At 43.0% G+C, this 14,123-nt stretch overlaps 1 protein-coding gene across 1 annotated transcript in view; it reads right to left on the bottom strand.

Moving 5' to 3' along the window:
• HS6ST3 (heparan sulfate 6-O-sulfotransferase 3) overlaps window positions 1-7,864 on the bottom strand; it is a 741,439-nt gene extending 733,575 nt beyond the window's left edge. Inside the window, 1 exon segment of the mRNA NM_001427879.1 lies at window positions 7,120-7,864. Coding sequence (NP_001414808.1) covers window positions 7,120-7,826 — 707 coding nt within the window. The 5' untranslated portion in view covers window positions 7,827-7,864.
• Window positions 7,865-14,123: the final 6,259 nt, after the last annotated feature.

Raw genomic sequence — 14,123 nt, 5'->3', positions numbered from 1 at the left:
TTATTTTATGTTATTTTATTTATTTATTTTTAGAGATAGGGTTTCACTTTGTTGCCTAGGCTGGTCTCGAACTCCTGGGCTCAAGAGACCCACCTACCCCTGGCCTCCCAGAGTTCTGGGATTACAGGTGTGAGCCACCATGCCTGGCCAGGGTCCATGCTTTTAAACATTACCCCAATTACGTTCACAAATCAAGCACTCGCATGATTTTCAGTGGCTGATAAATTTGTCATTGTTTTCCTCCAATCTCTCTTGAAGTCTTTTTCCTAATTCATCATCTCTTTCTATTGTTCTCCAATATTACGATCTCCAACCACCACCACCTCAGCCACCTAGCCTTGACCAGTAGTAATCTAGCATCTATATAAACCAGAGGTTATATTAATATATAGCTCTCTCATCCTTCCATCCTACATCAGAGTTCACATCCTCTCAGTTTAGGCTGATTTTTTTCTAAAGCACAAATGAATGATTACATTAACCTTTTCAAGAGGCAAATACATCTGTCAGTAAACAAATGAGTTTCTGATGTGTGGCATACAGTCTAATAGGAGAAACCTCCTCAATAGTCCAACAAGTCCAATAAGTCCAATAGTCCAATAAGTCCAATAAGCTCTGGTCTCCATATTTACTTTTACTTCTCTTCTAGACAATCCGGGGAGTGGGCATCTTGCTAATTATGGAAGGCAACCACTAATAATTAGAATTTGCACCTGAAATAACAGAGTCATTTGGAATTTTGATAATTCTATCTTTTAAATAACACAATCTTGTCAAGTTATGCTGCTATGTTTTCAAGGTAATCTAAAAGCCGACATTTATTAAGAATCTTCTATAAATTAATCTCTATGCCGGGCACTTTATATGTGTCTTACTGAGCAACTGAGCAACTGTATTTGCCAGAGGAAGATAAAAACAAATAACACTGTCCAAGTTAAAAAATGTTTACTATTCCTTCCAATACATGAATGCTCAGCTATAATTTAAACAAAGTTGTATTAGCTAATTAAAATCAACAGGGAATTTATAAATGATATCTACAATCTAACCAACTCAAAAACAAGATAAGTGATTACTACAAAACATTAATTTGGCCAATTAAAATCAACAGGGAATTTATAAATGATATCCACAATCTAACGAACTCAAAAACAAGATAAGTGATTACTACAAAATATTAATTTGGATTTTCCATTTAATTGTTTTCATACTGAACCTATTTCTTGGCCCAATAATTTATTTCATGACTCTTAAAATCACATTAGGATTTGCCGGTCTCAATTAAACTGTTTAGTTCATTATCAAGCATAAATAACTTTCAAATGCCATAAGCTTCTGATTGTCTTTAGTCAAAATGAGATGATAATAATTAGCTTTGGGGAATAATAATATAAGAGTCTAAGACTAAGCAAATCCACATTGTTGGCAGCTAAATTTGCCTCACTTCTATTATGAAAACATTTCAATTTCTCTAAAATCAACCCAATCAAAATTCCAAGGTAACCATCAGGAAGAAGGCAGAAGCATAAATCATCTATTACCATTTACTACTTCCAATTCATGTCTTCACTACTCAAAAAACTGACAGGGTTTAATTTAACCTCTTTCTGATTTATAGCAAATATTGTTGGTTTGAAGCAGAAGCAGTATTTTAGGAGACTCTGTAATGAACAAATCAGTAGATATGGCCTACAGACAGAACAATCTCATATCTCTTTAGTTTTACACTGCTCTTTCGTTTTACACTACAAAAACCTTATGGTAAAAATTAACCTTCTTGGCAATTCAACAATTCTAATTAGAAGAGACATCAAACAGCTTATGCTTTAGAAAGCAGTACAGGCCATAATAGTCTAGTCTTCGAAACAGAGCTCTGTAACCTCCTTATATATTTCAGCCTGCTGTCTAAAGGAAAAGCAATAACCAGACAATGTTTCAAAGTGGTTCTGGTTTTTGTGGCAAGTTGTGTTATATTTTCTCATCTTATCTTTTTATACTTATTATTAAGAAGCAGACGACCTAATACACAGGACCCATTTACTGCTTTTGGCCCTGAATGTGTAAAACAGTCTATACCATCAGACTTTACAAAAAGTTTCCTTGGTAGAAATATTTACAAATGCTAGAGGACTAGTTCATTTATAATCCTTTTTTTCTTTTCTAAGCATGGGGTAGGAAGGAGGAGAAGAAAGATACCCTGCACTCAGCTTACATTAGAACTAACGAAACTTAAAATAAAAGGCCATCCAGGCTAACCGTTTCCCCAAGAAGAAATTCCTTTTACAACATCAGTAGTTACCCAGACATTCCTCGAGTTTTTACTGAGAGTGAGCATCACAGAGTTCATGCTCTTTTTAGACAGTTATAAATTTTATTAAGTTCTTTCTTACTCTGAGTTGAAATCCCATCAGTTCTTATCCCAGTTCTATCCTTTGGAGCAATACAGAACAAGCCTCCCTCACCTTCCACATCTCATTCCTTTTACTATTTGAAGGCAGCTTTTATGTCTCTCCTTATTTTTCTCATCTCCATATTAAATATTACACATTCTTTCAATTAATTCTCATATGACATGGTTTCCAGATGCTGCAAATAAATTCGAGTTGCAGTTTGACTTAAAATTTTTCCTAAGTGGGATACAAAAAAAAAAAGAGATCTGAAGGTTCATTTATTTCTCATGTATTTGCACCTACAATTGACACAGTTGGAGGGGTTGTCCAGAATCCAGTGGTCCATCCAGGAGCTGTATCTATGGCAGCTCCTCTTCTTCCTGATAACACACACACACACACACACACACACACACACACACACACACACACACACCAGTCATATAAATGGTTCTGTGATACAAGGTGAGTCAGATAACCTTATCTCTCTCTCTGGACACAATGATTGACTGAAAGAATAGTCACAAGTTCCAAGCTGGGCTAATCAGAGTCATTCCCCAAAATTTCAAACTGGAACTAAGAGAAGGCCTGCTTCCCTCTCGGCTGTGGAGCTATTAGATATGAAGAACATTTGCCCATCTTGTGGAATTGGCCAATTTGATAGAATGAGATCAATATGGAAAGGAGTATGGGAAGAAAGAGCCCAAATCTCCAGTTCCAGTCATTCCTGAAACCACCTCTCCCCAATCTTCCGGTGGTGTGACTGGGTTAGCCAATAATTCCCCTCCGGCTGAAATAAATTTGGGTTAGGTTGGTATAACCTGCAACACAGAAGGTCCTATTTAATATAACATCCACAGGGTTCAAACTATTCTAACAAAACTAATAGAATACAGGTTATAAAAGAGAAAAATTGCCATTCTATCCTACAAAATGATGCAGATAGAATATCTTTCCATCATTATTTAAGAATGGGAGTGATACTCACTTACCAGAGATGAAGCCTAGGCTACACAGGGCTGCCAATATTCAAAACGCAATTCCCAGAACTATCGTAGTGCCTGGCACATAGTAAGCAGGTGCTTAAGGCACACTCCACTACACTTTCCATAGTAAACACAAGATATATAGTAAGCAAAACACTGAATATAAATTATGAAAATGGAGACATGAATTCCCTCAAGAAACCTTAGGTATATCATTTCACCTTTTTATGGTTACATTCCCCATGAAAAATGTGGGACTAGATTCTCTCTTCAGTCCTTTTTAGCCATAAAATGCTATGATTCTATACATACTCAAGAATGCTAAAAAGGAGTCTTTTAAGGCTCTGGACATGCAGATTAAGGGGTGTACAGTAATAAAGAAGGAAGCGTAAAGAGAGTGAGAAAGAATAGCCTGCCAAAAAAATAACTGGGGGGGAAAAGCAACACAAAAATAATGGGAAAAAATCATCAGTGATACGATATGAGGTAATTCCGATGTGCCATCATCCTATTCTAACCAGTTTCTGTGGTCAGAAGTTACCTCTGTGCTGGATTCAAACCACCAGCCCAGGGTCCTGCCCCTTCATGACCCACATAATCCATATGATGGCCCCTTGAAGTTCGCCATGTATTTCTTTTCAGAGTTGGCTTCCTGCTTCTGCCTTCAGCCCTGGATGTTCTCACCTCCTCGCTCACCATTCCAGATAGTTTTTTGTGTTACCAACGGAATGTATATCCAATTATATTGTGTGCCCCCAACTTTGTTCCCCACCTTGCCCCCTGCAAAGACTGATGCCCAAATGTCCATAATTTTCAACTTATTGTTTAAGTTTGCAATCTAGGATGCTTAATACAAGTAATCATAAAATGGTATCTCTGTAAGGTGACCCATTTATACAGATCTTCTCTAAGAAACTGACCTCATGGTTTTTTAGGAAGAAGGCCTTGAGTGGGGAACCTATCGTTGCAATTAACAACTGATATTGCAGTATTACTATATATCCACATAGTAAGCACGATATGCCAGCATATTATACTACACATATATACTATGCTAAGCATTTTGCACACATTGATTCATTTAGTTCTCACAACACCCCTATAATGGCCATACTAATTATTATTTACACTTTAAAAGTGAAGAAACTGAGACTCAGAAAGAGTAACTTACTCCTGGGTACATGGCTAGTAAGTACAAGAGCCATATTTATCTGACTCCAGAATCCTTACTCTTACCCATTATGTGATCCATAAGGGCATTGATCTCTGAGTGAAATTGGGAGGAGGCGCTTTGGGGGGACCAAAAGCAGGAAGACTAGGGAACCAAAATCAACAAGATCTACTTATCAATTTTGCTTAGAGTCAGCCCTATTTGAAGTAGAACCTTGTTCCCATTATGTACCAATAGATTATCTGCCATTTTGCATTGTGAAAATGTACCCTCCATTATCCAGGCTAATCTAGTTGACTGTAGAATGCTGTACACAGACATTACAATGACAGACAACTAATTCAATCTTCTCTGCTAGAGAGATGCTACTGTTAACATCCTTTCAACTTTTTCCCTATAGCTTTTGATGCAGGGCACTTCACATATGCCACAACTATTCCCTCCTACAGTATCTACAGCAAGGAAGTAATTGAGAATTACTGGGGAGAGAGAGAGGGTGGGAAGGAAAAGAAAGGATTATAAAATGAGGTAAAAACAAAATACTACCAAAAAAAATTTTTTTTTTAATAAATAAAAGGAAACCAGAACAGGGTGACTAATTGCCTGCTAACTTGTGATTCAGGGAGAAGTGAATGTTTATGCTCCGTTACTAAACAAAGAAAATAACTTGATCGTACACTTGAAATCATATGTTTAAACAGTCACAGTGGAGTTTTCCTGTGTCAACAGAATAGAGATATTAAGTATTTCCTATAGAAGTGAGACCTTACTGCTTGTCACCTATTCAGGGTCTGTAGTAACATTATTCATCACTAAGCAAAAATCTAATTATTTTTAGATTCCACATCCTCCTCTAAGTCCTTTAAAATCTTCATCTATTTACTAAGACTTTTATGAACCTGGGACAAAAATAACGCCAGCTCCTACTGAAGAGTAATCAGACATTTCTATGTGATAATCAATAAGACTCCAGTTTTAGTGAAATGGAAGCTGGGAAGCAGTCTAGCAAACCCTTTGAGGTCAATCAGGAATTAATCTAAACAGGGAGTACAAGGTTGGATGAAATGTAGCAGAAATTGTGTCTCACTGAAGTAATAGTGTTACGTGTTAGGAGGTTTGGAAGCAATACTTAATTGAAAAACTGTTTTAAGCTAAAAGAGAGTGGCACGATCCAAAGTAATACACTATTAAAAATATTTAAAAGCAAAGGATCCGTAAAATATACTAAGGGAAGAGCCTAATTCCCTCATTCCAAATCCAGTTTCTTATTCTAACTAATGTGCAGGAAACAGGAAAAGGAGCAGGGAGGAAGGAAAGTATCTGAAGAATTGCCAGAGTAAAAAATCTCATAATGAAATTTTGCTCATTCTTGGAGAAATGAAGTAGAATTAGATGCTTCAGTGGTGGTGAATTCCAGAATCTGGGTAGCTTCCAGTAAATGAAGCTTTTCTATAACGTCAAATGCAAAAGCTATCTGGGATATCAACATAATCAGCTTGAGCTTTTAAATTCCTATTTCCTCATACCAAATTGTTTGAAACCGTTAAGATAAAAACTTCAATGAACTAGTGTTCCAAGCTTTTAATATTTTCGTCCTTTAGCAAGCATGTCAGATTAATCTTCAAATTGCAATGGGCAGAAAGAACCTTCAACCAAATTATTAAGCCCATGTCTCTCTCAAAGCATGTTAATAATGTAAGCAGTTTCATTGGCTATTAAGATTTTTAACTTTCCTAATTCTCCACTGTATTACTGTTTTTTAAGGCTGGGAGGCAGGGGATCAAGAATGTCATTCCATCCTGAAAACAAGGGATGTTATGTTATCTTTATACTCACTTAACACCTAGCACACTGTCAGGCACCCTGTAGGCATTTAACATACTTTTGGAATAAGTTGATGTAATGGCCTAGGAAGAGCATGGAAATCTTTCTGAGGACAGGTGAGTCCAAATCCTGGCACTGCTGGGCAACAAAGACCATCTCCAGAATTAGAGTTATCTATCGAGGTAGAACAGGAATTTGCACGTGTGTCTTCAAAGTGGCATCAAGAGGATTGACTGTTTCCTGAGCTGCCACCCAAAAGCCACTTATGGAGGGATTATATTCGTCTCCAGCTTCACCACGCCTGCAAAACTCCTGCCTTGCCTCTCTACTCCCCCTTCCTTTTCCTGGGTTTGGGTTTACACTCCCAAAACTTAAGTTCACAATTCTACAAGGCTGGTCTAACCCAGACCGCGATCCGCTCCCCATTTCAGGGCGTTTTTCCAGCGTCCACTGGGAGGGAGGCCAGGCCGTGCTAGGCAACAGGCAGGATCCACACGGTGGCTCCGCACATCTTAGAGGGTGAAGGCAGAGGGGTGGCGGGAAGCGGTGGGGGCTGGGGGAAGAACGAGTTCAGGACCTGGGCACTATCCGGAGGTTTCTCATCCCTCCCCAAAGCCACGGCGCCAACCGCTGAAGACGCCAGGAAACCATCGGCAGGGGCAGGGAGCGCGGGGTCGCTCTGGGTCAGGACTGAGGAAGAGGGACGGGGGGTGGGGGGGAAGAACAGAGACGCAGCGGGCGACAGTACCTGGTGTGGCTGTGGTTGCGGGGACAGTCCTTCTTCTCCATGATGGCCGGCACGCAGTTGGTGAGCTCCGTCCAGTCGGCGTGCAGCCCGCAGCTCCAGCCGGTGGAGAAGCGGGAGAAGAGCCACGTCTCCTTCTTGCCAGGCCGGTGGCAGGTGCACTTCTTCTGACCGGCTTTGCAGCTACAAGGCTGCTCCAGCCGGATGTTCTTCACCAGGTGCCGGCCGAAAGTGGTGCCCCCGGTCTTCTGGATGTGGAGGAACACGATCACGTCGCGCCCTTTGATGTTGAAATCCACGAAGCGGGTCAGGTCCTTCAGGCTGAAGTTGAAGCGCGGCACGAATCGGGGCAGGGAGCCGTTCTCGGGGGCCTCGGGGTCCGGCTCGTCTTCCTCCTCCTCTTCCTCCCCCTCCCGGGGGTCTCCGGGCTCCTCGTCCTCCTCCTCCGGCGCCGCGGCCCCCCGAGGTCCCTCGGGGGGCCCCCGGGGCGGCGGGGGCAACTGGGGCCGCCGCTCCCACTCCTCGGGCGGCGCCTGAGCCCGGCGGGCGGGACCCGGGACGGCGGGCGGGCCGGCCTCCCCCGCGCGGGGCTGCTCCCCGAAGTTGGTGCAGGAGCTGGTGCAGGAGGGGGACACGTACTGGTACATGATGACCACGAAGAGGAGAGTGAGCACCGGCGTCAGCAGCCACTTGTTGAACCTTTCATCCATGGTCCCGCTCTCAGGCCGGCAGGCGAAGCGGCGGCGGCGGCGGCGGCAGGGCGGACGGGCGCCCGCTCGGAAGTTTCGCGGACTCCGGGGCGCGGCTCGGAGCCCGCCGTTCCTCCATGCCCCTGACGCCGAGGCGTGTGGCTGGCTGGCGGCCCCGCGGCCCTCGGGGCTTGCGGAGCCGGGGCCTGCGAGCCGGGCGGGGGAGGCGGGCGCCGGCGCGCTCGGCTGCGGCTGCGGCGTGGGGCGCCCTGCGCTCCCGGGGGCGCCCGGGCCGGCCCGCTCCCTGCTCCCGCCCCGGCGCGGCTCTCTCAGGCGACGCGCGGCATCCCGCCGGCGGCTTGCAGGCGCTCAGGCGCTGGGGAGCGGGGTTCGGGTCCTGGACCTGCCGCGCGCAGCCGGGCAGCCGGGTAGCTGCGGCCGCGAGCGCCGGGGCTGCATGAGGCTCGCCAGGGCGCCGGCCAAGGGCGAAGGCGCGGCCCGCTCCCGCCGCCCCGGCCGGCCGCGGGCACCGCGCCCAGCACGCGCGCCCGGCGCCTTTGCCGGCAGGTCGCGGGGCTGTGGAGCCGCGAGGGCTGACGGCGCTCGCCGCAAGTTTGCAGAGCGGCCCCCGCAGCGCAGCGGCAGCGGGCGAGGCGCCTCTGCGGAGACGCCTCTCCCGGCGAGTCGCACTGCCGCTCCGGGCTGTCCGCCCAGGCGCAGGCACGCAGACACACTCGCACACACAGGCTGGCACCGCCACAACCCGCCAGCCGGTGTGACAGGAGCCCTGCTACCCGCAGCAAAAACCTGCCCTAGGTACGGAGCATGCGCCAAAGCCTCCCCCAGCCCCGGAGGAGTTTCCAGGGGAGGAGTCCGCTGCTCCGCGGGGCTCGCAGGAGGCAGCTGGGGGTGGGAATCCCTTCGGCCGGGAGCAAGGAGAGATTTGGCAGAAAGGCAAAGGTGGGGCGAGAGGAGGCCCTGAGGTAAGCGTCGCTGGCGTTGATCTGACACCTTAAAATGGGCAGCTTCTCTGTCTGGTAGTGGCCGGCCTTATTTTCAGGAATAACACCTGCACACTCCCGGGAACACTCACTAGACCAGACTTTACACGGGTTGGCAGTTCCCTTCTCAGCAGGGGAACGTGGCTCCAGACTGCTGTGAATTTCTACCCAAGACATTCTAACTGGTGTTCGAGTTTTATGGTGGTCCTCCCTTAATAACAAACGTGGTGCGTCCAACTATGCAACTGTATTCAACCAGCATCAATTAACCATTAAGCGCCTAACTATGTATCAGGCTGTATGTTCAATACACACTTTCTTTCAGCACTAGACAGTCCAGCCCTCAACCATGCAGTACTTAGAACATAAAAAGGAGTTTAGGGATCACCTCCTAAAAAAATCATTCTACTAATAGACGTTGAACTCCTAAATGTTCAAGATTTATTCCTTCCCAACAATGGTGGAAGATAACACTTAAGCTTGCCTATATTTCATAAGCCCTAATTTGTATGCAGATGTTTTTGGAAACTTTATTTTTCAAACATCTAGATGTTGCATTTAGTATTACCCCAGAACTAAATCTTTGCTCAATAACAACTTCTGTTTTTCAGATAGTGAAAAGATATACGATCAAATTGTTGTAACTGCCCTACCACTGTCCCTAGACCTGCTCGACCTATTTTCCGAGTGGAGAGTGGCAATGTGTTAAAGGCAATGTGTGAGGACGATGCAGTGTGATTCCCTGGCCCAGACCAATGTGTCCCTCCCAGCTACACCACCGTATTCCACAGGTGTGCTATAATATTTCATAGCAGCCCACCTTCCCATCTGGCCTTTTTATGAATCCATGCACTTGTTTCTTCCTGAGACACTCTGTCGATGTCATCTATTTATCAGGGTGTCCCCTCTGCAGCCATCAGTGAAGATCCAGAGCTCTTTCAGGGATGCTAAAGCTTGCCCATAGGATACTATTTTCATTGTTTAGACAGGTGGAATTCTTCTCAATAAAACTTCCCTCCTCTGCTTCCTTTCCTGTTTTCAACTCTATAAACAACTCCAACCCGTGCCTTTCCTAATATGTAGGAGGCTATATCAGTAGAAAAGGTGTTGGGTGAGATGAATCAGCTTCTTTAAAGCTTATTTGATTCTATTTCTTTTTCTCTCACTTAAGTTTGAAATCCTATTAATGGCATCACACCCCACTCCACAGCAAGAAACTGTGATAAAACAAAAGCCCAACAATTATTTTCTGAATGTGTCTGGTTAATATACACATACCTCTGCTTTAGTTAAGTAAAACATCATTATACCTTTTTATATCACCTTATTGAAGAAGCTTCTCATTTCCTATAAAATTGCTTGATATCACATGGATAAACATCACCTTATTAGCTACCAAAATGGATAACCAGAATGCTAGTGGTAGTTTGTATAGTGGAAAGCACTCTCCTAGCCATTATTTCATTTGCTTCTCAGAACAACACTCTAAGGAGATAAGAGAAGTATAATATCCCATTTCAGAGATGAGGAAACTGAAGCAAGGAAAGCTAGGTGGAAGCAAAGCCAAATTAGAAACTGCTAACATCCCCAAAATACAGTCACTGAAGAAGTTCAACAAACATCAACAATAGAGCCCATAATTTCCTCTCTCCCCTCTTGAGACCATTTGAGTCAAGAGGCAAGAAGAGACAACAGAATTGCAATAGAATAATTAAATTATGTTATCTCTCCTCCTGACTTTATAGGCAAAGCTGAGCAATTCTACATCCTGCAGTATTTTGTCACTTAGTCTATTAGTTTCAAGAAAGAGGGAAAAATAACAATAACAATCATAAAATGATTATATAATTGTTAAATCACTTAGGAGAATTGTAAAAATAAAATGTACGACAAACATGTAGCAGCTACATTGCTAACAAAACGTGTATTTCCATAAATAAGTGTACCTTTAACACTTTTCAAAGAACATTATCTCCGAAAATCTCGTTTTGTTTTCAGTAAAATAGCTACTGAAGTGACTCCATTTCCTTGAGGTAACCACAAGGAAAACAATGCATAGAATCAAGGCAATTACACAGACAATTCAGGCATTTACTCAAAAATTCATTTTTTAATAATAGGTAACTTTGGTCGTGTAAATACAGTCTGTCCCAGGTGTGGTCTCCCTATTACAGATGTGGAACTTGGTGTGAACCTAATCAAAGCTCTTAAATCACACAATAAACAGGCTTCCTTATCTACAAGGGCAGACCTCACATTCAGGCAAAAATGAATAGAAACTTTCTAAAATTGAATGCTCTCCAGGTAAAAAGGCAAAACATACTTGCATTCAGTCTACTATAGTTACTCCGCGATGACACCAGCTGGCAATTGTTTCTCCCTAACAGATAGCAGCTACTATGATTCCCACACAAATTATTAAAATAATAAAAATAATGTTTTCAAAGAGCTTTCTTCCACTTCCTTTGCCGGTCTAGCAATGAGCTTAACACTATCTGTGAAGCAATTTGTTCACCTAATTTTATGCCTTAATAAGCTTTCCTACAATTATTTTCTTGCCTGATTCTTTCTCTGCCTTGACTTTAGTATACTTCCTCCCTGTTCTTCTGCAATATTCTCAAACCTGTTAACAACATCGCACTCCCCGAGGATTCAAACTTTTGATTAGAACAGTCCCCATTTAATCAAGTTCAATTGGGAAATAAAATTGCATCTCAACTTCTTCATTTTCCCTTTGGTGCCAGAAACTGCCTTGAGAATGTTGAAGAAACCCTGGAGAGATTAACAATCCAAATGATCACAGAGGATAGTTTTGGATCCCCTACATTTGCACAGAGGAAGAGAGATTTGAATGCCCCTCAATAGAGATGAAAATAAAACAGATAATGTAAGTCATTGGCAGCATGACTCTCTCCTACAAGAATGGAAAGTGCTCTTCTGTACTGAAATGACTTTTGTTTTTCAGTTTTGTAAACAATCTTTCTCCCCACAAAAGCCCCTGAGGTAAGCAGTTTTGCAAATAAACAGCAAAGTCACAGCTTTCTGTTTCCTCAGGAAGTTAAGCAGACAGAGCCCACATAGTTAGAACCAATGGCAGAAAAAATTGGGATATATACTGATTGTGATATATTCCGGTTCACTATATGATTGTAACTTTGGGGCAACCATGACCCTACATACCACTTTCCATAAAGTTCTATTTATCTGAACAGTTCATTCTTTGCCTTACTGTGTAACATCCACCATAGATAGCTGCCTATGAGAATGAATGGAAACCATCTGTATGTATAATGTATTCATTAACTCAGTATAGTGTAAGTAGATGCACTAATCTTTTCCCAATAGATATTCTTTTATTTCTTTGATAAGAACTTGTTAAGCATTTACTATGTACTGTGTACTCTTCTGAATGCTTTAGATATGCTATTAAACAAGAATAAGGATCCTGTCGTCATGTAGCTTATAGTCTAACAGTGGAAAAATAAATTATAAAGAAGTAAACAAGATTCATTCACTTGATCCAAAGATATATATTGAGCCCCTGCTGTATGCCATGTAGTTTTACGTATTTGGTATGCACTGATGAACAATAAAGACAATAATTTTTACCCTCAAAAATTTAAATTCTGGCAGGGTAAAACAGTAGGGAAGAAGTCAGAGAGACAATGGGAGGAAGGTTATGTCAGGCCTTGTGGGCCATTGTGAGAATTTGACTCTGAGAAATGAGGAGCCACTGCAGAACAGTTTTAAAGGGATCCTTTCGAGTGTTTTATTGAGAGTCCACTGTAAAAGGAAAAACACAGAAGCAGGAAAACTGGTTAAGTGGCTATTCCAGTAATCATGTGAGATTGATGGTGGCCCAGACCAAGACAGGGTGGTTACAGAGGTGGTTGGAAGAGATCAGATGGCCTGCATTTTCAAGACAGAGCCATCAGAGAGAGTTTCCATACAGATTGAATGTGGGATAAAAGAGGAAGGGAGGAGTCAAAGATGATGCCAAAGTTTGGGGCCTAAACAACTGAAAGGATGGAGTTGTCATCAAAAGGGATGTCAACTGAGATGATTACAAGTGCTAAGAGGGGACATAGCAGGGTGATATGACAAAGAATTCATGGCAGGGTGGAGGGTATGGAGCAGGCCTTTCCACTGGAGAGCCAAAAGAGACTATTGTTACATAGAGGCAAAGGGGCTAAGTCCTGAAGGATTAGAATGGTCTAGCCGTGCCAGACATCCTGGAGAAGAGCTTTCGAAGCAGAACAATAAGCACAAAGGTCTGGAGCAGAAAAGAATTTAGGGGGCTCCAGACAGACAAATGATAGAAAAACGAAAGAGAGGGAGGTTTGGGGTCAGAGCCATGATAGTGGGTGCAAAGTAGTCATTGAGGAAATGACAGGACTTATTGATACTAAAAGCTTACTGGGATCCATAAAGAATGGATTAGGAAAGACAAAAGAGAAAGCAGGGAAATCAGTTAGGAAGTGGCTGTTGTTCTCCAGGCAAGAGATGATGGGGACTTGGGATAGGCTGGCAATGGTGGGGAAAATAATTTACAGACACAAGTCCACAGGCCTGGTATGGAAAGATTTCACTTCTTCATTTTCAAATAACAAAATGAGACTTTGCCTTTAAGATTCTATTGCCTGATACAGAGGGAAATGAGAAGCATTCAACTTAGGTTAATTCAGTCACTTCTGAGTTAACCTCTGTATCTTTGGAATAAATAGTCAAATTCATGTTTCTCCCCTCCCCTTCTTCTTTGCTTTTTCCTGCAGTGAGCTAAGCCCTTTCGTACTGGCTAAGGGAACTGTGGTCTGCAGGGGAGTTTCCTTTTCCTGCTGCTCCCCCTCACCCCCTCCATGTGCAGTTATTCCTACCTGGTCGCAGGTGCAAGCCTGGATTTCTGCTGGGTCTTCTGCTGCCTTGTTAGAATCTAAGCTGTCATGTCCACATGCTCTACATCTTCCTCCACTGAACTGCGAGGCCATTTCTGTCTGCCACCTGGGCTCTTCTGTGGCCTTTTCTCAAGGGCCTGTTAGCATGGAAACCAGTGATGTTTAACCCCATCAGATGGAGCACTCATTTTTATTAAACAAATGTTTTGAAGTAATCCCTTTAATGATCTCAAGTTAAGCATCATAGATAATAGAATCTACCTACACACAATTTCTCAGAAATTAACATAATGCTCGAATTGTAATGTAAATGAAACATGAAAAGAAAGTAATTAATAAAACACTGTGTATTGCAACGTGTAAATGCTGAGACCTGACTACTGTAGACAACATAAAGAAGTTCGCAGATGCTTATGACTTTTAAC

Source organism: Pan troglodytes, chromosome 14, assembly GCF_028858775.2.
Source record: "Pan troglodytes isolate AG18354 chromosome 14, NHGRI_mPanTro3-v2.0_pri, whole genome shotgun sequence".
Classification (NCBI taxonomy): Eukaryota; Metazoa; Chordata; class Mammalia; order Primates; family Hominidae; genus Pan; species Pan troglodytes.
Note: the sequence above shows the minus strand (reverse complement) of the source record. Positions and strands in the feature narration are given on the sequence as shown.